The 21,957-nt window shown below is 36.4% G+C and overlaps 1 protein-coding gene across 1 annotated transcript in view; it reads left to right on the top strand.

The window, feature by feature from the left end:
- RPGRIP1L (RPGRIP1 like) overlaps positions 1–21,693 on the top strand; it is a 145,787-nt gene extending 124,094 nt beyond the window's left edge. The window contains exons 25-28 of the mRNA XM_036750600.1: positions 5,926–6,010; positions 12,396–12,529; positions 18,710–18,853; positions 21,202–21,693. Of these exons, the coding sequence (XP_036606495.1) occupies positions 5,926–6,010; positions 12,396–12,529; positions 18,710–18,822 (332 nt within the window). The 3' untranslated portion in view covers positions 18,823–18,853; positions 21,202–21,693. The remainder of the gene's footprint in view (positions 1–5,925; positions 6,011–12,395; positions 12,530–18,709; positions 18,854–21,201) is intronic.
- The last annotated feature ends 264 nt before the right edge of the window (positions 21,694–21,957 follow it).

Raw genomic sequence — 21,957 nt, 5'->3', positions numbered from 1 at the left:
CAATCAATAATGATTTAGAGCATTTTTTCATATAATTATAAATAGCTTTGAATTCTTCTTCTGAAATCTACCTGTTCATATCCCTTGACAATTTATCAATTGGGGAATTGCTCTTATTTTTATAAATTCATCTCAATCCCCTATATATTTTTGAAGTGAGGGGTTTATCAGAGAAATTTGCTATAAAAATTTTTAATGTTACTTCATTGTCTGTGGTACCTTTTATCAAAATGTGGTTTTCTGATTATTTCTTTTAATTATATTTTTGCTTTTTCTTTGTCTTAGATCATGATTGCTGCCCTTGCCTTTTTTACTTCATCTGAAGCATAATGGATTCTGCTCCATCTCCTTATTTAACTATGTGTGTCTATCTGTTTCAAGTGTGTCTCTTCTAAATGACATATTGTTGTATTCTGGTTTCTAATCCATTCTGCTATCTGCTTCCATTTTATGGATAAGCCCATCCCATTTATATTCACAGTTATGATTACTAACTTTATATTTCCCTCCCTCTTATTTTCGTCTGTTTATCCTTCTCTCTCTCTTTATCCTGCCCCTCCTTAAACTTGCTTCAGGCTCTCTTAATCTTCCCTCCCTTTTATCATCCTCCTTTTTCTCTTAGCTCCTTCCCCTCCTATTTCCCTATTGGGTAAGATTGATTTCTATATCCCCCTGAGTGTCTGTGTTTGTGTGTGTATGTATGTATGTAGATATAGATGTGTGTATGTGTATGTACATACACATGTATCTGTATGTATATGTGCATACATATGTATGTATATATACACATACATATATATAGTCACTCTTTGAACCAATTTCAGTGAGAGTGAGGTTAAAGCATTGCCTGACAACCCTACCCATTTTCCTTTCCACTATAAAAGCTCTTCCTTGCATGCCTCTTCTTTGTGAGATAATATCCCCCGTTCTACCTCTCCCTTTGCCCTTCTCCTAGGACATCCATCTTTCTCACCACTTCATTTTTTTTGCAAGATCATCCCAACATCCCAACATAATTGACTTACACCTATGCCCTAAGTCTACGTAGTCTTCTAACTGCCCTAATAATGATAAATTTCTTAGGAATTACATTATTATCTTCTCATATAGGAATATAAACCATTTGATTTTATTGTCTACTATGATTTTCATGTTCACCTTTTGTGCTTCTCTTGAGTCTTGTCTTTCATTGTCAGATTTTCTATTCAGCTTTGGTCTTTTCATTAAGAGTGCTTAAAAGTCTTCTGTTTCATTAAATGTACATTTTCCCCCTAAGGATTATCATATTCGAAGCCCTCTGCCCTTTTAATGTGGAAGCTGCTAAATCTTGTGTGATCCTGATTGGGTATCCTCAATATTTGAATTGTTTCTTTCTGGCTGCTTGCAATATTTTCTCCTTAACCTGAGAGCTCTGGAATTTGGCTATAATATTCCTTGGAGTTTTTACTTTGGGATCTCTTTTAGGAGGTGACCAGTGGATTCTTTCAATTTCTATTTTACTCTCTGGATCTAACATATCATGGCAGGTTTTTTAAAATAATTTCTTGAAATACGATGTCTAGGCCCTTTTTTATCGTGGCCTCTAGGTAGTCAAATAATTCTTCAGTTATTTCTCCTTGATCTGTTTTCTATGTCATTTGTTTTTACAATGAGATATTTCACATTTTCTTGTTTTTTCCCATTCTTTTGACTTTGTTTTATTGTTTCTTGACATCTCTGTCCCATTTGCTCAATTCTAATTTTAAAGAATTGTTTTCTTCAGTAAACTTTGTTTTTGGTACTTCTTTTTCTATTTTGCCAAATCTGATTTTTAAGGAATTTTTTTCTTCAGTGAATTTTTGTGTCTCTTTTACCACAAAGCCAATTCTGTTTTTTAAATTATTTCTTCAGTATTTTTGAGCCTTTTTTTTAACCAGGCTGGTAATTCTCTTTTCATAATTTTCTTCCATCACTCTCATTTCTTTTCCCAGTTTTTCCTCTGCCACTTTCATCTTTTTTAACTCTTCCAGGAATTTTTGTTGGACAGGGTTAATTAGCATTTTCTTTTGAGGCTTGATTATAGCTGTTTTCACATTGTTGTCTTCTCATGAGGCTGTATCCCTGCCGCCATACTAGCTTTTTAGAGTCAAGCTCTTTTTTTGTTGCTTGCTTATTTTTCAAGCCTGTGTCTTGACGTTGAACTTTATGTTAAAGCTGGACTCTGCTCACCGTAGGGTGAGGAGGTACTGTCCCAAGCTTTAGGCTTTCTCTTAACTACTGTTTTCAGAACTAGTTCTGGGGTGTGCAAGTTTTTGGTGCTTCCACGGTGGTATGATCCAGGGAGAGATGTGATCACTGCTCTCCTGGTCTGGGCTTTGGTCTTTACCCAGGAAGGTCCCCTGCTTCCCAGTAGCTGCAAGCACCAGTGCTCCTCTTGGTCTTGGAAATGTGACCCAGTCCCCTGCTATCCTGCTTCCACAAGTTCTAGTGCTCCTCTCTGCCCTGAAACTGTGACCAGGGGCCCTGCTCCCTTGTGACCAACCAAAAGTGCTCCTCTCCACCCTGGAACTGTGACCCAGAACTATATTTTTGCAAATTTGCAAATCAATGTCAGCTGTGCCCAGTGCCAGTAAAGGGTCCCCTGTAATCTTTCTGACCATTTGGCCAACCCCCTTATCTCTGGTCTGAGAGCTCCTGAAACTTCTACTGTCACTGTCACAGCTACCTCCAAGGCCCACCTCTGGTTTTGCTGTTGCAAATGCTCCAGGCCATCCCCCACCCCAGCGTCACAGACTTGTCCTACCAACCTCCTGAGTTGTCTTAAGCTGAGAAAATGTCTCACCCTGACCTTTTGTTGGCTGTGCTGCTCCAAAATTCAATTTGATTTTAAAGCGGTTTGGAAGAGAATGTTGGGGAAAATTGGCTGAGTTTGGCCTCTAATCCATCATCTCACCCCCACCCCTTTACATGTACTTTAAAAGCCAACGTAGCTATCACCTCCTCAAAGAACACTTTCCTGACCCCATTCAAGTTAACAACCTTCCTCTTTTTGGACCTAACATATAGCACTTTTTAACTAGGCCACTTGTGTAATATTATGTGTTATATTTATCTGTGTATTACAATTACCAACTTCTAGCATAATGCTAGAAGAACAGGAAACATTTAATACCTTTTGTGGAATTTGTAGAATTAAGAAGTTTGAGGATCTTCGTAGGGTCATGACCTAATAAAGATAAGGGTATATGTGACCCACTTCTCCCAGAGTGAAATAACCCAAAAACTATTATCTAGTTACTGTGCCTGTACAAAATTCAGACAAGTAGAAGAGTGAAACAGCATGTTTCTAAGTGGAGAAGATGTCTAAGTGGGGAAAGGAAGAAGGGAGAGCTATGTCAACTTAAGGTCTTAAGGACAACTAGTTTGGAAAGTTGTTTAATCACCTCCAAAATTGGACACAAGTAATTACTGTCAGCTAGTACAGCAGGACTCACATATCTGGATCAAAGGAAGTAGACCATGAGTACAAGATGATTATAGTGGTCAGAACTATGAGTCTGAGTTGGAATTCTTAATGGGACAATTGAAAGTAATTTACAAATGTGAACGAGAAGTGTCAGTCTGCTTCCTTTTGCATTTCAGTTAGAGGGAATTAAAATGTCCTAGAGATAATATTGCCATACAGTTTCTGACAGTTTGCTACTTTTTTATGAAAGTCAAAGAAAGTCTGGGCTCATAGTAGAAGGAAATATTTGTTGAATAAAAGAATTTTTCTTGGCCAACTGAAAAGAAGTATAAGGATTGACTTACACTGACTAGTTTGCCCTAGGTAATGACTGACTAGCAAATTTTACTTTTATTTAAATTAGGTGTAGATTTTTAGATTTATTAATTTCTTATTACTGATCTAATCTTTACCCTTAAACTGCATGACATTCCTCTGATGGACTATCAGGACAGAAAAATTATAGCACGTTGGAGTCTTCAAAGCTTATGGTCAACCATTTCCTGATTCAATAAGGCCAAAAGAGAAAATTAGTACTTGATATGATAACCTTTAAGAAATAAAGTAATGGGGGCAGCTAGGTGGCACAGTGAGTAGAGCACCAGCCCTGGAGTCAGGAGGACCCGAGTTGAAATCCAGCCTCAGACACTTGACACATGTACTAGCTGTGTGACCTTAGGCAAGTCACTTAACCCCAATTGCCCTGCCCCCCCCCAAAAGAAATAAAGTAATGTCCAAAGCATGTTTGAAAATAGCATAATCAAGTAACAAGTGGATAAGTAGAATATTGTATTTAAAATTCTGTGTTTCTGTTTACAAAATACATTTAAACCATAAGTACTGGGTATTGTTCACTCTTAATAGCTATTCTTTTTTGGTAACCCTCTAAAATTGGTCCTTTTGTATTATCCCCATTTTAGAAATCAGAAAACAGAGATGAACGTAGACAAAGGAAGTACCCAGAATAACTCAGAAACCAACAGATAAGCCAGAATTAGAGGCTATAGGTATCCCATTTATTCCATCGATACCATAAATCCCAATTCTGTTGTGATTTTTACTTACTCATCTCAGAGATACTAAGCAGAATTTGGAATTCTGTAGCTCGGGCTTGTCAGACTATATATTGGGTATTATTAACTTAGGGGTACAATTTTTCTAAGCTTATTTACTCTTTTGTAGTTCATCCTTGCTGAGGTATTGCAACTATTTCTCAAAATGTTTTAGTAAAAATAGCTTTCTGATAGTTCTTCTGCCTTTCACATTTATTCATGAATTCCTTTATCTTAAAAATACGCTGTTTACATGCTACTGAGGCTATTTGACTTTGGTTATCTAGGATGTTTAAGTGACTACCATTTACTTCTTTCATGAACCATGAAGCTGATGGATAACGGCACAATTTGGAATAAAAATTATATTGGCTAGGAAAAAAATATTCTCAGTAATGAGGTATACTTTCTCCTAAAGGAGAACAAAGATCTGCCTTTAGAATTATCTTGGTATCTCAGACTATTCATATACCTTTGATCAAACGCAATCTCTAATTTTATGTCTTTGGTTGTAGGGGGGCCTTTTCCTCCAAAATGGTGTCAGAAAAAATGTCCTTAAAGCCTAAGACATAGACTGAAAGTTATCTAGAGGAAATGAACCCTAAATTGAGGTAAAAAAAATTATCAGGTTCAAAAATCCAAAGAATAGCACTTTTTTATTTGATTTTTCCAAAATATTGTAGAATAAGTATTAATAAAGTAATTCATCCATCCTAATCATCTTGATTGAAGTTTAGGTTGGTCACTGTGATCTACTCTGGCTTTACTCATTTATGCTAGACATTTATTTAAAAAAATAAAAGACAAATCCCTAAATACTAAAAAATCTTTTGCTCCCTTCCCCCAACTCTTTTTTTTGTTCCTCCCCTCACTCCCGCCCCCACTAAACGTCAGCCCTTGGATTTCCTCAACCTAGTGCACTAGATGCCTCTGTTATTGCATGTTGTGGCAGGAGAAGAGGATTAAATTACTGAGCCTGTCAGAAAAGACAAGCACTCTGCCATACATTATCATTATCACTCGCTTCTTGGGCGCAAGAAAATGCAGTAAATCCCCTCAAATACAAAGCAATAAAGGCCGCTGGCTTTTACCACCATGACTGCCAGTGCCATTAACAGGCAATGACAGCAATGTGGCACACTTAGATGTTGCTTGTATCTTTTCTGACAGTGTGCACATAAACCTGCCAGTGACATGACATTAGATCACATGACTATTCAGATTTGATTCTGGTTTCCAGAGCTGCTTTCTTTTTCCAAGTATTCTGTAACATAGTACAACTTGCTTTTATCATGTGTCTCTTTAAAAATAAATATTTATAAAAATACAGAAATGGCCGAATATTAACATACGTGAGTGGTTTTTGATTGCAGATTTTTTTTCTTGTAGTGTTACATGTGGATAAAGAAACCAACCAAGCAAGAAGAGTGTCTCTAAAGACTATATTGCAAAGACCAGAAATGCCTAATGGAAGGTACCTTTAGAGTTATTCAGTTACTCTACATTGTTAATATAAATATACACAGAAGAATATACGTGCATATTTGTAGGCTGTGCTGTCATTGGTGTCAGTTATATTGCCAAGTAATTTTTATCTTCCTATCTTTGTTCATTATTTAATAATATCATGCATTCTTATTCCATAATATTATTGACATATTTGAAGCATATATCTTCTAACCATATTTAACATAAAACACAAGACTTCAGAGAGGCATAAAAATGTAAACAGGAGTGCGAAATCATGAGGAAATTCATGAGGTTAAACTTGCTTACAGTCCCAAATGGGAAGATGATACATGTAAACCCCCAAGAACTTTATCAACATTGAGGCAATTAGGAGTCTATTTAGAGTTCATTGGTGTGAGTCTATTGAGATGATCTCAAAAGTGAAATGGAAGGCTGAGAAAGAGGCATGTACCAGGAAAGGGGGAAAGGGAGAGGAAGAAGGGAGAAAATTATCTCACACAAAAGAGGTTTGCAAGTAAGAGTTTTTATAATGGAAGGGGAAATGGAGGGGGATCAGCAATGCTTGAACCTCACTCTCATCTGAATTTATTCAAAGAGGGAAGAGTACACACACACACACACACACACACACACACACACACACACACACATGAGAATAGAAAGAGGAAGTAAAAGGGGAAGAGACTAAGAGGGTGGGTGACAAGAGAGGGGGCAGATTAAGGGAGCAGTGGTCAGAAGAAAGAGGCTAATTTTTCCCCATTTTCTCAATAATTCATTTGATTTTTTTTCAATTAAGAATTTTTTTCTCCCTCTCCACAGTGAAAAGGAAAAAGAAAGAACCCTTGTAAAAAATATGAATAGTGAAGCAAAACAGGTTTCCATATTGGAATTCTCCAAAACTGTGTTTCACTGTGCACATCAGTTACCCATTTCTTAAACATCACAAGATGATTGTTGAGAATTGGTATTTTCAAGTGAGCTTCCCAGTAAAAAGAGTTCTGTTGCAAAAGAAAGTAGTCTAGCCATATCAGTTCCATGAAATAGATTAGGAACACAAGACACAGTAGTAAATGACTATAGTAAACTACTGTTTGATAAACCCAAGGGCTGCAGCTTCTGGGATAACAACTCACTGTTTGACAAAAACTACTGGGAAAACTGGAAAATAATATAGCAAAAACTAGGCATAGACCAAGATCTCAGACTCTATACCAAGATAAGGTTGAAATGGGTACATGATTTAGACTTAAGCAAATTAGGAGAGCAGGGAATAGTTTACCTGTCAGATCTATAGAGAATGGAAGAATTTACGTCCAAACATGAGAGAGAGAACATTTCGAAATACAAAACAGATAATTTTGATTACATTAAGTTAAAAAGTTTTTGCACAAAAACTCCAGTGCAACCAAGATTAGAAGGAAAGCAGAGAGCTGGGGAACAATTTTTACACCAGTCTCTGATAAAGGCCTCATTTCTAAAATATATAGAGAACTGAGTCAAATTTATAAGAATATAAGTCATTCCCCAATTGATAAATGGTCAAAGGATACGAAGAGGCAGTTTTCAAAGGAAGAAATTAGAGCTATCAATAATCATATGAAAAAAGTGCTCTAAATCACTACTGATTAGAGAAATGCAAATTAAAACAACTCTGACGTACCACCTCACACCTCTCAGATTGGCTAATATGACAACAAAGGAAAATGGTAAATGTTAGAGAACATGTGGAAAAATTGGAATGCTAATACATTGTTGGTGGAATTGTGAACTGATCCAACCATTCTGGAGAGCAATTTGAAACTGTGCCCAAAGGGCTATAAAACTGTGCATACCCTTTGATCCAGCAATTTCACTACTAGGTCTGTATCCCAAAGAGATCATAAAAAAGGGGAAAGGACTCACATGTACAAAAATATTTATAGCAGCTCTTTTTGTGGTGGCAAAGAATTAGAAATTGAGGGGATGCCTATCAGTTGGGGAATAGCTAAAAAAGTTGTGGTATATAAATGCAATTGAATAGCATTGTTCTATAAGAAACGATGAGCAGGTAGATTTCAGAAAAACCTGGAAAGACTTACATAAACTGATGCTGAGTGAGGTGAGCAGAACCAGGAGAACATTGTACACACACAGTAACAGGAACACTGTTGCTATGAACTATGATGGACTTAGCTCTTCTGAGCAATACAGTGATCTAAGACAATTCCAAAAAACTCGTGATAGAAAATGCTATCTACATCCAGACAAAGAACTATGGAGTCTGAATGCAGATCAAAGCATACTATTTTCACTTTTTTTTGCTGTTTTTTCTTTCACATGGTTTTTCCCTTTTGTTCTGATTCTTCTTTCACAACATGACTAATGTGGAAATATGTGTAACATGATTGTACGTGTATAACCTATATCAGTTTACTTGTTATCTTGCGGGGAGGAGAGGAAGGAGATGGAGAGAGAGAAAAATTTGGAACTCAAAATTTTACAAAATGAATGTAGAAAATTATCTTTACATGTAATTGGAAAAAATAAAATACTATTAAGTGCAAAAAAAGAGTGCTATCCTCTGAGTGAATAATGGTGTCTCAGGTTAACTAGCTATTTGAAGTATGCAGACCATCTTTTAAAATCCACCTGAGGAATACCTTGCATCCTCTTTTTCTCTATGTAATGAAGGATCCCTTTAGTTTTACACCTTTACTACTAGTGATTTTTTTTTATCATTTTTCTACCATCACTGTTTCTTCTGATCCTCCCACAGTCTCATATGCCCCATAGAAGGATAAATATTTGATCGTTTTACCAAAAAATATTGGTTTACATACTCCTTAAGCTAGATTTGTGTCCTCTCTGATCCATACTTTGTTCCAGTGGCAGAGCTCTAGGCTAACCCACTACAGTGCAAATGAGTTTATCTTGCTATCTGTGCTCACTTTATTTTGGGAATTTTAATACACATTATTATCAGCACTCTTCATCTGGGGTGATTTTTTTCCTTATAATAATTTTGAGCCAGGTGAAGTGATACCTGCCTATAATAGCTGCTCCTAGGAAGACTGAAGCTGGTGTCTCACTTGAGTTCAGTAGTTCCAAAGCCCAGGAGGGCCAAAGTCAATCAGGTGTCTGCAATGAATCCAGCACCAGTATTGTGAGCTCAGGGAACAGAGGGCCTACCACCAGGCTGATGCCTTAGGAGGGGTGAAACCAGCACAGGTGGGAAAAATAGAGCATGTCAAAACTTCAATGCAAAACATGTTGGGATTTGGCCTATGAGTGGCACCTATACTTGTAGCCTGGGCAAGTTAGGAAACACAGTCTCAAAAAAAAATTATAAAGAGGACAGGTTCTTCTTTATCTTGAACTTCTTTTTTCTCATTTTCTCTTTTGTGGCAAAATAGTAAAACCCCTTTCCTTTATAACTATAATAATGCTTTCACCTCATAGTTCCTTTAACAAGGTCCTGGGAGGACATTACTATTAAATAGTTATTCAAACACCCTACAAAGACACAAGCAATTCTGTTTTGTTTTGTTTTGTTTTAACATAAAAACTAAGGGCAGTATCAGAGAAATAAATTGACTTGTTCAAGGTCATATAGCAAGTTTCAGTCAGACTTGGACCAGGTCCAGGGGTTGCTAGCTCTATGTATTATTCTTACTATTAGATGATAAGATATTTCAAACTGAGCTTGTCTAGTGGACAGTATCATTTTTATAAAGATAAAAGTCTATATTTTGAATCTAACACTATCTAAAGGCAACTGCTAAAATTAACACCTTGACCTCTTTAAGCTACTTAGAAGTAAATATATTCTTTGAAAGTTCCGGATATTCTAAGGATTAGTTTTCACTGACAGTGGCACTTGTATATAGTAATGATAGCTTACAAAGCCAGAGTTGTGAGATTTAGACATATCTAGACATATCTAATCAGAGCAAGGGCTACCTTGCTACTGTAATTAATACATTATGTTTTGTCGTTGGCTTATCTTGTGCCATCTTGTATTCACAGGTATGCAAATAATGCTTTAAAGTATACATATTGGAATTAATATCTTTAATTGTTTATCAAAATTTATAGTATCAAAATTGATTTTTATATTTTTCCTTCAAATCCTCTTTAATATTTTTATGACTAACTTGCTCTAACACTTGTACAATATACAAAATGTCATGTCAGTAGACTTCCTTTTTCTTTAAAAAGTTTAAGGACAATAACTAAAAAGCCACATTAAATAATTATTTTCATATGATTATATATATATAGGGTAAGTCCATTCTTTCTACTCTCCTACTCTCTCTTCTTTCTATCCCATCCCTGATGTCTAATTTCTCTTTCCCTTCTCTCTCCCCACCCCAATTTACTCTCATTTATCTCTTCCCATCCTTTATCCCTTCCCTCCCTCTCTTTTCTTCCAATATCCAAAAGGATAGCTCCTTTGAGAAGCCCTCTGCCCATCCTCCTTCTGCACCTAAAGACTCACTTTTCTTACAGCCCCATGTACCTTGTGTTGTTATTCATTTACAAGAATCTTCAGTTTCTCTAACTGAGTTATTACTTCCCCAAACAGTGGGAACCAAGCTTAATATTTCTTCATATAATTAGCACCTAGTTGGATGATGATGGCAATTATGGTGTATGTGTATGTATTTTGTGTTGAGATGCAAATATATGTGTGTAAATGCTATTCTTTTGTAGATCGTTTTTCTAAATTCCTTTAATATTCAGTCCTCTCTTAGTTTAATCTTGTCATTTCCTAGTTTTATGTTTGTGAAATTTCAAATCACTTTTCATTGAGAGGAAACACCGTTTATAAGACTCAAAGCCAGAAATACTTCATTTTAAGATTTTTTCTTTTGGAGCTTATTTTTCCTCTCTGTCAGAATTCTCATATATTAAGAGAAGATGAAATTTATTATGTATAAAATGCTATGTGAGAGTTGTTGGGATAGGTGGTGCTATATGAATATAAAATTTATCTTTGTTGTTATGGTATAGCTACTACATTTTTTATTTATAAAGTATGCTTCAAGATATCCTTATTTTGGTTTCCTGTCTTCCAAGCGTATATATTGTTACTAATTCCATTTCCCACTCTGGTGATCTGACAGAGTAAAATAATCAGTGGCCATGATATTCTTTTTAAAAAAATATTATTTTGGAATATATTTCACTGGATTTCAACAGAAACTCTATTCTGAAATCTACTTTTTTTTTAAAAAGGGACAAGTGTATTTTAACAACTACATTTTAAGGCAGAAATAATAGATTTGTGCACTGCAGGCCTAAATCTCTACCCTTCATAGTTGGAGGAGGGGAGGCATAAGAAAGAGAGACAGAGAAAGAGGAAGGTTGTGGAGTAGTCTTTATTATGGTTTTGACGTAAGAGATTCCAATTTTTCTATAAACATTTGTTGGTAACTAAAATTAGTCTCTTAGGAAAGGAATGAAATGTTATATGTTTATTGTAAGCTAATTAGCTGAGAATTAAACTTTGTCTTGTTTACTAATGCTTGTAGGAGTTTAGGTAGAATTTGCTTATTTCTTTACAGTATCATTTCTCAGAGACTTAGATTGTATGTTTTGCAATTGTTTCTGATTTTAGATAATACTTGTTGAAAAATTGAAAACGGCAAAATTTATAGGTATCCATGGTTTAAACTACACTGCCAAGACATATCAAAAGACTGCTTCGTTGTAGATTCCCATAATTTGGTCAATCCAAGTGTGTTTGGCTTCGGTACAAGCCACTAATTCAAATCAGCTCCATCTGAGTACTCAAGTTATGTGTTTAAAAGCAAAATTAAACTTGTATGCCATAATTGAAAGTTAAAAGACTGCTGAAGTAATACATACATCTTGTATACTTGTTGACTAAGAGTACATCATTCATTTAGTGTGGATCGGAATGATGCTAAAAGTGTGTAAGCCATTCATTTTTTTAGACTGCAAAGAGTTGGTTAAATTGCATTGCAGTAAGCTAAAGTTACGTTGAAGCCTATTGAATTTCTGCACAACATCCTGAACTAACTTGCACAGCCCTGATTCACTTTCATCTTTGTAACCTGAAAAAGAATATGTCGTTTTAAACTATAATGTTACTGGATGATATGTAAAGTATTGAACATACCAGTCTTATTTGCCTGCTAGCTTCCCTAGGCCTTAAAGATGGACACAGCAAAGCTTAGGAGAGTGGATGACAATGCGTTCAGAAATTGCACATCATAATAAAATTTGAATAGTTGGCCTCACAACTCATTCATGTGAAAGTAACATTCCTTTTGGTGTGGCAGTTAGAGACTTGGAGTCTTCATATTTAAAGTCATTCTAGAGTTTTGACTGCAAATGATTGAAAGTAATTACCTTTTTTGGTGATTTTTCTTTTTTCTTCTTAGTATCCGATTCACCGTGGTAAGTGATCCTCCAGAGGATGAACAGGATCTCGAGTGTGAAGATATTGGCATTTCCCATGTCAGTCTCCTTGAAATATTTCAGAAAAAAAAAGACATCATTGAGCAAAATATTGATGGTAAGTATAGAGATATGGCTTAGTTTTTTGGTCACCTATAATATTTAAATTTGAACCTATATTTTAGAATATTTTCTTGGCTAACTATAAGAATATTGAATAATACAACCTAAGTCCACACTTTACCTAGTTCTGAGAGTTTCTTCCCTTTCTATGAAAAATTGAAAAATAATTGTTTAGCTTCATAAGGAATTATTGAATGCTTAATTAACAACTTGGGAAAAATCTTCATAGTAAAACTTCTTTTTAGATTTTGTCTTAACATTCAGTTTATGGAAAATAATCTTTCAGGCCTAACTTCCAGCAAATCCACTTACTTAGTATAGTGGCCCTAGTTAAGAAAAGTTTCCTCGAAAACCCTCCCTTTGTGTATACCACAGGTTGTACTCACTTCAAAACTCCTTCAGGAGCAACTAAAATTAAAAAGACATGATGAATATCTCTTAAAATTTGTTTTCATGGGTTTTAACATTTCTATTCATGACTCAGCAATTTATTAAAATCAGTACCTCTGCTTTCTCTTCTCTCAATCTCTTCTACTCTCTAGCTCCTAATCCTCATAATTCAACTGAAACTGTTCTCTCCAAAGTTACCAGCTGTCTCTTAATTACCGAATCTAATGACCTTTTCCCAATCCTCATTCTTCTCAACCGTTTTGTAGTTTAGCAACGTCAGTACCCTCTTCTCCTTGACGCTCTCTTCACTCTTGGTTTTGATGACACTGCTCTCTCCTGGCTCTCCTCCGACCAGTCTGACCACGCTTTCTTAGTCTTTTCTGCTGAATCTTCATCTGAGTCATGCATACTAACTGAGGGTATCCCTGAACACTGTGCTGGGCCCTCTTCCCTTGTTCTTATATAGCGTTTGTCTGGGTGATCTCATTGGTGGCAATGGATTCAGTTATCACCTTTGTGCAATTGATTCTCAGATCTGTTTACCAGCTCTAATCTCTCTTCAGACATCTGATCCCGTGTCTTACCTACACGCTGGACATCTCCAACTGAATGTCCTATAGACATCTCAAACTCATCAGTTCCAAGTCCTGTCATTTCTGCCTTCACAACATCTTTCATATTCACTTCTCTAACACAGCTGCCACCCTGGTGTAGACCTCATCTGATAGCATTCTTGTTGGTCTCCCTAGCTCAAATGTCCCCTCACTTCAGTCCATTCTCCACTCAGCTGCCAAAGTGATCTTCCTAAAGTACACCTCCCTACTCAGTAAAATCCAATGTTACCTCCAGGATCAAATATAAAATCCTCTTTTTGGTTTTTAAAGCCCTTCACAACCTGACCCCTCCCTCCTTTTCTGGTCTTCTTTAATCCCTTCCTGGTACTCTGTCATCCAGGGACATTGGCTTCCTTGCTGTTTCTTGAACAATATACTCCATCTCCTGACTTCATGCCTTTTCATTGGGTCTTCCCCACTTCTGGAATGCTTTTTTTTCTTGTTGCTGCTTCCTGGCTTTCCTGGCTTCTTTGAAAACTCACCTTAAGTCAGCCTTCTACAAGAGGCCTTTACAGGTTCTCCACCATCCATCTCTCTCCTACCAGTGCCTTCTCTCCCAGATTTCCTCCCATTTGCCCTGTGTAGCTCCTGTGTATGCATAGTTGTTTGAATGCTGTTGCCACCTCTAGAATGTGAACTCGAGGACTGAGGCCCTATTTTTGCCTTTCCTTGTATCCCCAGCCCATAAAAGGTGCCTAGCACATAAGTATTTGATGAATGATTGCTGAGTGAGTGATTTCCCACTCTTTTATTGTGGGCCAAATTGATGGACTTGCATATTATAAATAAAAGTGCCTATTTTAAAATCATAGGTAGGGCCATCCTAGGGATATGTCAGGGGTGCAGGGGGGAGGAGCAGAGCTGGGGGATGGGAACAGGTTTTATTCATGTTCTCACTTGCCAGAGTTAGCAGAGCCTATAAAAAATGTAATGGTTCATCCAGAAAGGTGCCCGTCCTGGGTAAGTTTTATTTACAGACAAAAGTTTATATATCAATATCAGACGAAGTAATAAGATCTATTTTTATATTTTTTTTAGTAAAGGAGAGAAGACATGATCCTCCCAGGTTTGCATGCTCTTTCCCTATTTTTAAAGTAAATTTTTATTGATATCTTTTATGTTTAGATCATTACATATCTGAATGTCTCTCCCTCCCTTCCAGAGAGCCATCTTTTCTTTTTTTAAAATCTTTTCCTATTTTATTATTTAATATTTTTAGTTTTCAACATTGGTTTCCACAAGAAATTTTACAGATTTTCTCCCCATTTCTACCCTCCCCCAAACTCCAAGATGGCATATATTCTGATTGCCCCATTCCCCAGTCAGCACCCTCTTCTGTCATCCCACTCTCCCCCCATTCCCCTTTCCCCTTACTTTCTTGTAGGGCAAGATAAATTTCTATACCCCATTACCTGTATATCTTATTTCCCAGCTGCATGCAAAAACAACTTTTTTTGAGCATCTGCTTTTAGAACTTTGAGTTCTAAATTCTTTCCCCTCTTGCCTCCCCACCCACCCTCCCTAAGAAAGCAAGCAATTCAACATGGGCCACACATGTATCAATATGCAAAACACTTCCACAATAATCATGTTGTGAAAGACTAACTATATTTTGCTCCAACCTATCCTGTCCCCCTTTATTCAGTTTTCTCCCTTGACCCTGTCCCTTTTCAAAAGTGTTTGCTTTTGATTACCTCCTCCCCCATCTGCCCTCCCTTCTATCATCCCCCCTTTCTTATCCCCTTCCCCCTATTTTCTTGTAGGGTAAGATACCCAATTGAGTGTGTATGTTATTCCCTCCTCAAGTCAAATCTGATGAGAGTAAGATTCACTCATTCCCCCTCACCTGCCCCCTCTTTCCTTCCAACAGAACTGCTTTTGCTTGCCACTTTTATGTGAGATAATTTACCCCATTTTATCTTTCCTTTTCTCCCTCTCTCAAAATGTTCCTCTCTCACCCCTTAATTTTATTTTTTAGATATCATCCCTTCATATTCAACTCACCCTGTGCCCTCTGTCTATATATATATGTATATTCAACTACCCTAATACTGAGAAAGGTCTCATGAATGACAGACATCTTCTTTTCTTGTAGGAATGTAGACAAAACAGTTCAACTTTAGTAAGTCCCTTATGATTTGTTTACCTTTTCTTGTTTACCTTTTCATGCTTCTCTTGATTCTTAGGTTTGAAAGTCAGATTTTCTATTCAGCTCTGGTCTTTTCACTGAGAAAGCTTGAAAGTCTTCTATTTTATTGAAAGTCAATATTTTGCCTTGGAGCATTATGCTCAGTTTTGCTGGATAGGTGATTCTTGGTTTTAATCCTAGCTCCTGTGACCTCTGGAATATCATATTCCAAGCCTTTTCATCCCTTAATATAGAAGCTGCTAGATCTTGTGTTATCCTGATTGTGTTTCCACAATACTCAAATCGTTTCTTTCTGGCTGCTTTCAGTATTTTCTCCTTGACCTGAGAACTCCAGAATTTGGTGACAATATTCCTAGGAATTTTCTTTTTGGGATCTTTTTCAAGAGGTGATCGGTAGATTCTTTGAATTTCTATTTTACCCTCTGGTTCTAGAATATCAGGGCAGTTTTCCTTGATAATTTCTTGAAAGATGATATCTAGGCTCTTTTTTTGATCATGGCTTTCAGGTAGTCCAATAATTTTTAAATTATCTCGCCTGGATCTATTTTCCAGGTCAGTGGTTTTTCCAATGAGATATTTGACATTGTCTTCCATTTTTTCATTCCTTTGGTTCTGTTTTATAATATCTTGATTTCTCATAAAGTCACTAGCTTCCACTTGCTCCAGTCTAATTTTTAAGGTGGTATTTTCTTCAGTGATATTTTGGACCTCCTTTTCCATTTGGCTAATTCTGCCTTTCAAGGCATTCTTCTCCTCATTGGCTTTTTGGAGCTCTTTTGACATTTGGGTTAGTCTATTTTTCAAGGTGTTATTTTCTTCAGTATTTTTGTGCATCTCCTTTAGCAAGTCATTGACTTGTTTTTCATGATTTTCTCGCATCACTCTCATTTCTCTTCCCAATGTTTGCTCTACTTCTCTTACTTGCTTTTTCAAATCCTTTTTGAGCTCTTCCATGGCCTGAGACCAATTCGTATTTTTCTTGGAGGCTTTTGATGTAGGCTCTATGACTTTGTTGACTTCTTCTGGCTATATATTTTGATCTTCTTTGTCACCAAAAAAAAAAGATTCTATAGTCTGAGTCCTTTTTTTTCACTGCCTGTTCATGTTCCCAGCCAACTACTTGACCCTTGAGCTTTTTGTCAGGGTATGACTGCTTGTAGAGTACACACTGCTGTTTTCAGAGCTATTTCTACTCCACCATCACTGCAAGTTCTGCCACAGCAGCACTCCTCCTCGCCCAACAACCTCCAACCAGGACCACAATTCAGATCCAAGCAGGGCAAAGCAAGAGAACCTGCCTCTGCACCAGCAAAGCACTCCTTGCACTCCTGCTCTGATCTGAAGTTTGATTCCTCCCACCGTGTGAACCAGGGACTCCAGAAGCAGCCACAGCTGGAGCTCTGGAAGCAGCCGCAGAAGCTTCCTGCTGCTGCCACTGATCACTACTCCGCCACCCCCAGGGGCTGGGGCCTGACTGCTGTCTAACCTGATCCAGCAGTTTTCCCACTAACCTGCTCCATGTTATTTGGCATTTGTAAGAAGTCTGGTAACTGCTACAGCTCAGTGATTCCTGGCCCTAAGGCCTGCTCCGCCCACCCCATTCCTGGTCTGGTCTGTCCTGGCATGGCCCACAATGGGCTCCCCAGCACCATGTAGTAGACCCTTCCCAGCAACCATCCAGGCTGTCCTGGGCTGGAGACCTGCTTCCTTCTGCTATTTTGTGGGTTCTGCAGCTCTAGAATTTGTTCAGGGCCATTTTTACAGGTGTTTGGAGGGATTTGGGGGAGAGCTTAATGGAGTCCCTGCTTTCCAGCCACCATATTAGCTCTGCCCATAAGATCTATTTTTAAATGGGCTATTTTGATGGCTCTAGTTTACAAAATGGCACCTTTTGTTGATAGCTTTAATTTTATAAATATAAAATTGAATTTTATAAAGACACTTCATATTCCTTTTCCCTCCGTGGGATATCATAACATTATTTTTTGTTTTTAATAAATAAACTTTGTTCCTCTTCCTGTTTCTTAACAGAAAGAAGTGAGAAGAGGGCTGGGACCCTGTTTTTGCCGTTCTTTATATCCCCATGCCCTCTTTAGCTTGAGGCCTTTTATGGTAGAGGTAATAAACAGGTAAATTTGAGCTTTAGTACTATTGGGAGTATACATGGATTAATATTAAGAAGAGTATGATTTAATGGTAAGAATATCAGATGATATTGTATAAAAGCACATATATTCATTCTATAAGGCTGTACTTTGCATAATGGAACATGCTCTTTCTTCACTTTTGCTTCTTTTTCATAGTAGCAACATTCTCCTGAAGCAACTTTTCCTGAAAGCCTAGTATTGATCTCTCCTTCTTTCTTCATCTCTATGTCCTGAATATCCTGCCTTTTCACCTATAATACCTATAAAGAGGAAATACTCTTTTTTTATTTGTACTTTCATACAATTCAAAATTAGTAACTATGTAAGTTTTTGCCATCATTTGCCATTTTGACATTTATGTTAGTAGAAGTTGGCCTTTCCTTTGTCATTAAATCCTGCTCCCTTTTAAAATGTATGCCTCTTACTGCAGGAGTTATAATACTATGACAGCTACAAAAGTCTTCTTTCGAAGCCAGTGTAACCCTCAGTATTGTTAACTAAGCAATAATGTGGGGAACCCCATGCCATATTTGGGGATAGAAGTTATTCTGTATAGAAGTATTGTATCCATTGGTCTCTCATAAATCTGAAAAAAATAAAACTTGTATTTGTCATATTTTGAGGCCAAAATTACAGGAAAAGCTGACTGAGTATAACATATGTGTGTATGAGTACATATGTACGTATATATGTAAAATTTCAAATTTATGAAAACCTCATTGGATCAAATTTTAGATTTGAATCGACAGTTTTTACTGGGATGGTGATTTTAAAATTGACAGACATTTCTATGGTACAATCTGCCCAAATTCAAATAAAAATACTAAATTTTGGAAATTAAAATTGTTTCTGTTTTTCTCTTGTTTTCTCCCCAGTATTTGATGCACAAGTGGATGGTGAAGTGATTGGCAAGCTTAGAATAACTGTGGAGGCCTTGCATGCCCTGAACTCCATCTATGAGGAATACAGAGATGAATTGGAGACATAGAAAATGTTCCTAAGGCATTGCCTTCTCCTGAGTAAATTTTCCCATCGATAGCTCTTAGATGAAGCTTTTGTAATTACTACAGTATATTTAATGTATAATTTATGCACAGCAGAGCCTGGGTTTGAAGTTGTAAAGTTTTGTATACTTTTTGATTTGTTTATTTTTCTATTCCCTCCATCCCATAACTGCTGTCCCCCAGGGTCCCAGCCCTCCACTGTGGCCAGCACCTTTTCAATAATTCATACCTACATGATGGCATGTGGAATACTCATTTGCATTTTCTGCATTTTCCTATGAAGAGCAAGAAGGCAAATCAGTTCCTTATTTTTAATAAGCAAGAAGCATGTCTTCGAAAACTTATGAAAAAAATACTTTTATGTTATCCCTAATCACCCAACTAAATGGAATGCTGTGATTAGCCTCATTAAGAGTTTTTTTACTGTGAAGATTTTATTAGAAGCAATATATGAAAATTACTTGGATTAATGTGTTAATCTTCCTCTTTAAAATGCTAATATCCATTTTATGCACATTAAAGCTCAGTATGCATTTCTTTGATGCATGCAGTTTCTATCAATTAAATATAAAGAATGAGACTAGCCAGAAGACTTATTAAATTACTGCAAGCTTGGGGGGTTTTTTTGGTCTTTTTTAAAAAATAACTTTACTCCTTCAACTAACATTATTATCAGATATTTGTGATGGTAGTGTAGAAAGAGGGACATTCGTGAAGACATGGAGATATAGGTGTAAGAAATTTACATTTTGAAAACTGGGCATCCTTTATAGAAAGAAAGTATTGAAAGCATGGCTTAGGTTCCAACATATTTAGTTAGAACTGAAGAGACAGGAAAGTATCTTTTTATCAATTTCAAAATTTACATCAAGCATGTACAATGCTTAGTTGTATCTGGATAACTAGACCTAGAAAAGCAGCTCAGAAAGTTAATTTTCTAGCTTTTAACCAATCTCAATGAAGGATTTAATTGATATTTTTAATGGAGCTGTGAATCAATGCTGCAAAAGAATTGTCTCTAGAGGTCTAGGATATAATGCATTTCATTTTTTAATTTACTCTTTTATTTGTCATTTTCTTCAAAGGATTTTATAGGCTGTGGGTTTTCACTGTTTGCAAACAGGCTATGTTCCTTCTTAAGCATATGTAAAGTATTCAGAGAGATAAGTAATTTATTAAAATCTACCTAATTTGCCGTGATATATTAAATCTCTGCTTCAGTGATCACAGACCATTTCATTTAGAGAATTAGGCATTCCCTCTTTGTGTGATTAAAGCTCTGGAAAATGAGTTCTTTGCTCCTATTTGTGAACATTCAAAGCCTGCTAATGGCAAGAAGATGGAATAGATTATGAGACAATTCATTACAGTTCAACAGCAAAAAAAAAAAAAAACCTATAATGCAAAAATGCAAGTATGAATATCTGCATATACTTTGAACCATCTGTGCTCTAATGGCTTCAATAATGGTTCTTCATCTTCAGGAGACTTTGAAATTACATCCGTACAATATTAATTTGTTGATGTACATTTTAAGGCCAATAGAGTATGATCTGACCACAGAAATCTATAAATTTTGCTCTGTACTGTTGGGCCTTTCTGTCATAGAGCCTACCATCTCAAAGAGAAGCCCTGCTCTCTCATCAAAACTTTGCAAATCCTCAGAACAACTCATTCTTCTGGAACCTTCGAGAGACCACAAACATCTGCAGACTATACCACTCCAAACCTAGTAAACAGCCACATGTTTGTTGTCACTTTGGCTGGCTCTTAGCTCATCTTTTTGGCCATTCTTTTTAGCTTTCTTTGGCTTCATGCAGTTATATTGTCATTAAGGACCTTAATATTCCCTGCAGTAATTTAAAACAGCCAGATTATTATACACTAAGATCTGCTGAGTGGTTTCAGGACATTTATTGTGGTATTCTCCCAGGAGGTTTGTGTTATTGTTTTAATACACTACAACCCAAACTAAATACCTTTCCTACAGAGAGAAGCAGTTTACTTAGGAAGGACTATTTGTGGTCTCTGAGCTGAGGTGGAAATTTTGATCAGGAAACTGTATTCCAGAATCTTGTCAACTTCATTTCCTTCTGGATAATGCACTTCGTGCTAATATCCGATACTTAGTTATGTCTTATTCATATTTATTAGAACAGACTATCTAATCCTTCTGATCTAGTTTGGAAATTTTCAACTTCAGCATATTCTAAATTAATTAAATGCTCATCTGTGTAGCAGATTTAAAATCTGCTGGCATATTTTTCAGTAGTTAGATTTTATTATTCTGTTTTCATTAATGTGTCAATTGATATTCATAACTTACATTAGGATATCTTTTATCCTCTTTTGTTTTATCCCAGCACATTGATATGTTCACCATCTATTAGATTCCAGTGAAAGTCCAGTCTCTAAAGTTATTTCTTATGAGTCAGCCAGACCTCAGTTATGGATGGGTTTTAGAAGCTAGTGAAGACCCCAGCTACACAGACACCCCAGCTTAAGGTAACACTTCTGTAAACATTCAGCAACGGGTATAAATGTAAACAGTCAGTGTGATATTTTTGTTGTGGCCTGTGCTTTCATTTAGATGTCTAAATAGAAACATGAATTTTCTTTTTTTTGTTTAAGTTCATTTCATTTTGCCTGTTGTAGTAATATCACATTCCTAGTCTCTGTCATAAGAAACAGTTGAGAAAAATACGTTTTATAGTTAACAATGTGGTTTATGTAGGGAACTTTTCTCTAAACTCTTTGCAGTAACACATTTTCTGAATTACCATAGTTTACTGCTGCTTAACTTATATTCGTTTTTTAAGAATTAAATGGAGACTATCTTTAATCAAATAAAGGAAGGCCCACATTGAAATTCTACTGTTCCTGTTATTCATTCATTACCACAAAACATGAACAATTTCTGAATGTTATGAAGAAAGTGTGTTCTGAGAAGTAGTCATGTGATTTGGGAAGCTCTGCATCCACCCATGTTCCCACAACAAAACATAAATTATTTTGGTAATCTGACATTGAGTTGTGACAATGAAAACCAGTTCTTACACGTGTTCTTACAAGAATCTGCTCAACTTTTTGTGAATTTGGAAAATAACTTCTTTTTAGTC

The sequence above is a fragment of the Trichosurus vulpecula genome, chromosome 3 (assembly GCF_011100635.1).
Source record: "Trichosurus vulpecula isolate mTriVul1 chromosome 3, mTriVul1.pri, whole genome shotgun sequence".
Taxonomy (NCBI): domain Eukaryota; kingdom Metazoa; phylum Chordata; class Mammalia; order Diprotodontia; family Phalangeridae; genus Trichosurus; species Trichosurus vulpecula.
The sequence above is the reverse complement of the archived record's forward strand: the minus strand, read 5'-3'. Positions and strand labels throughout refer to the sequence as shown.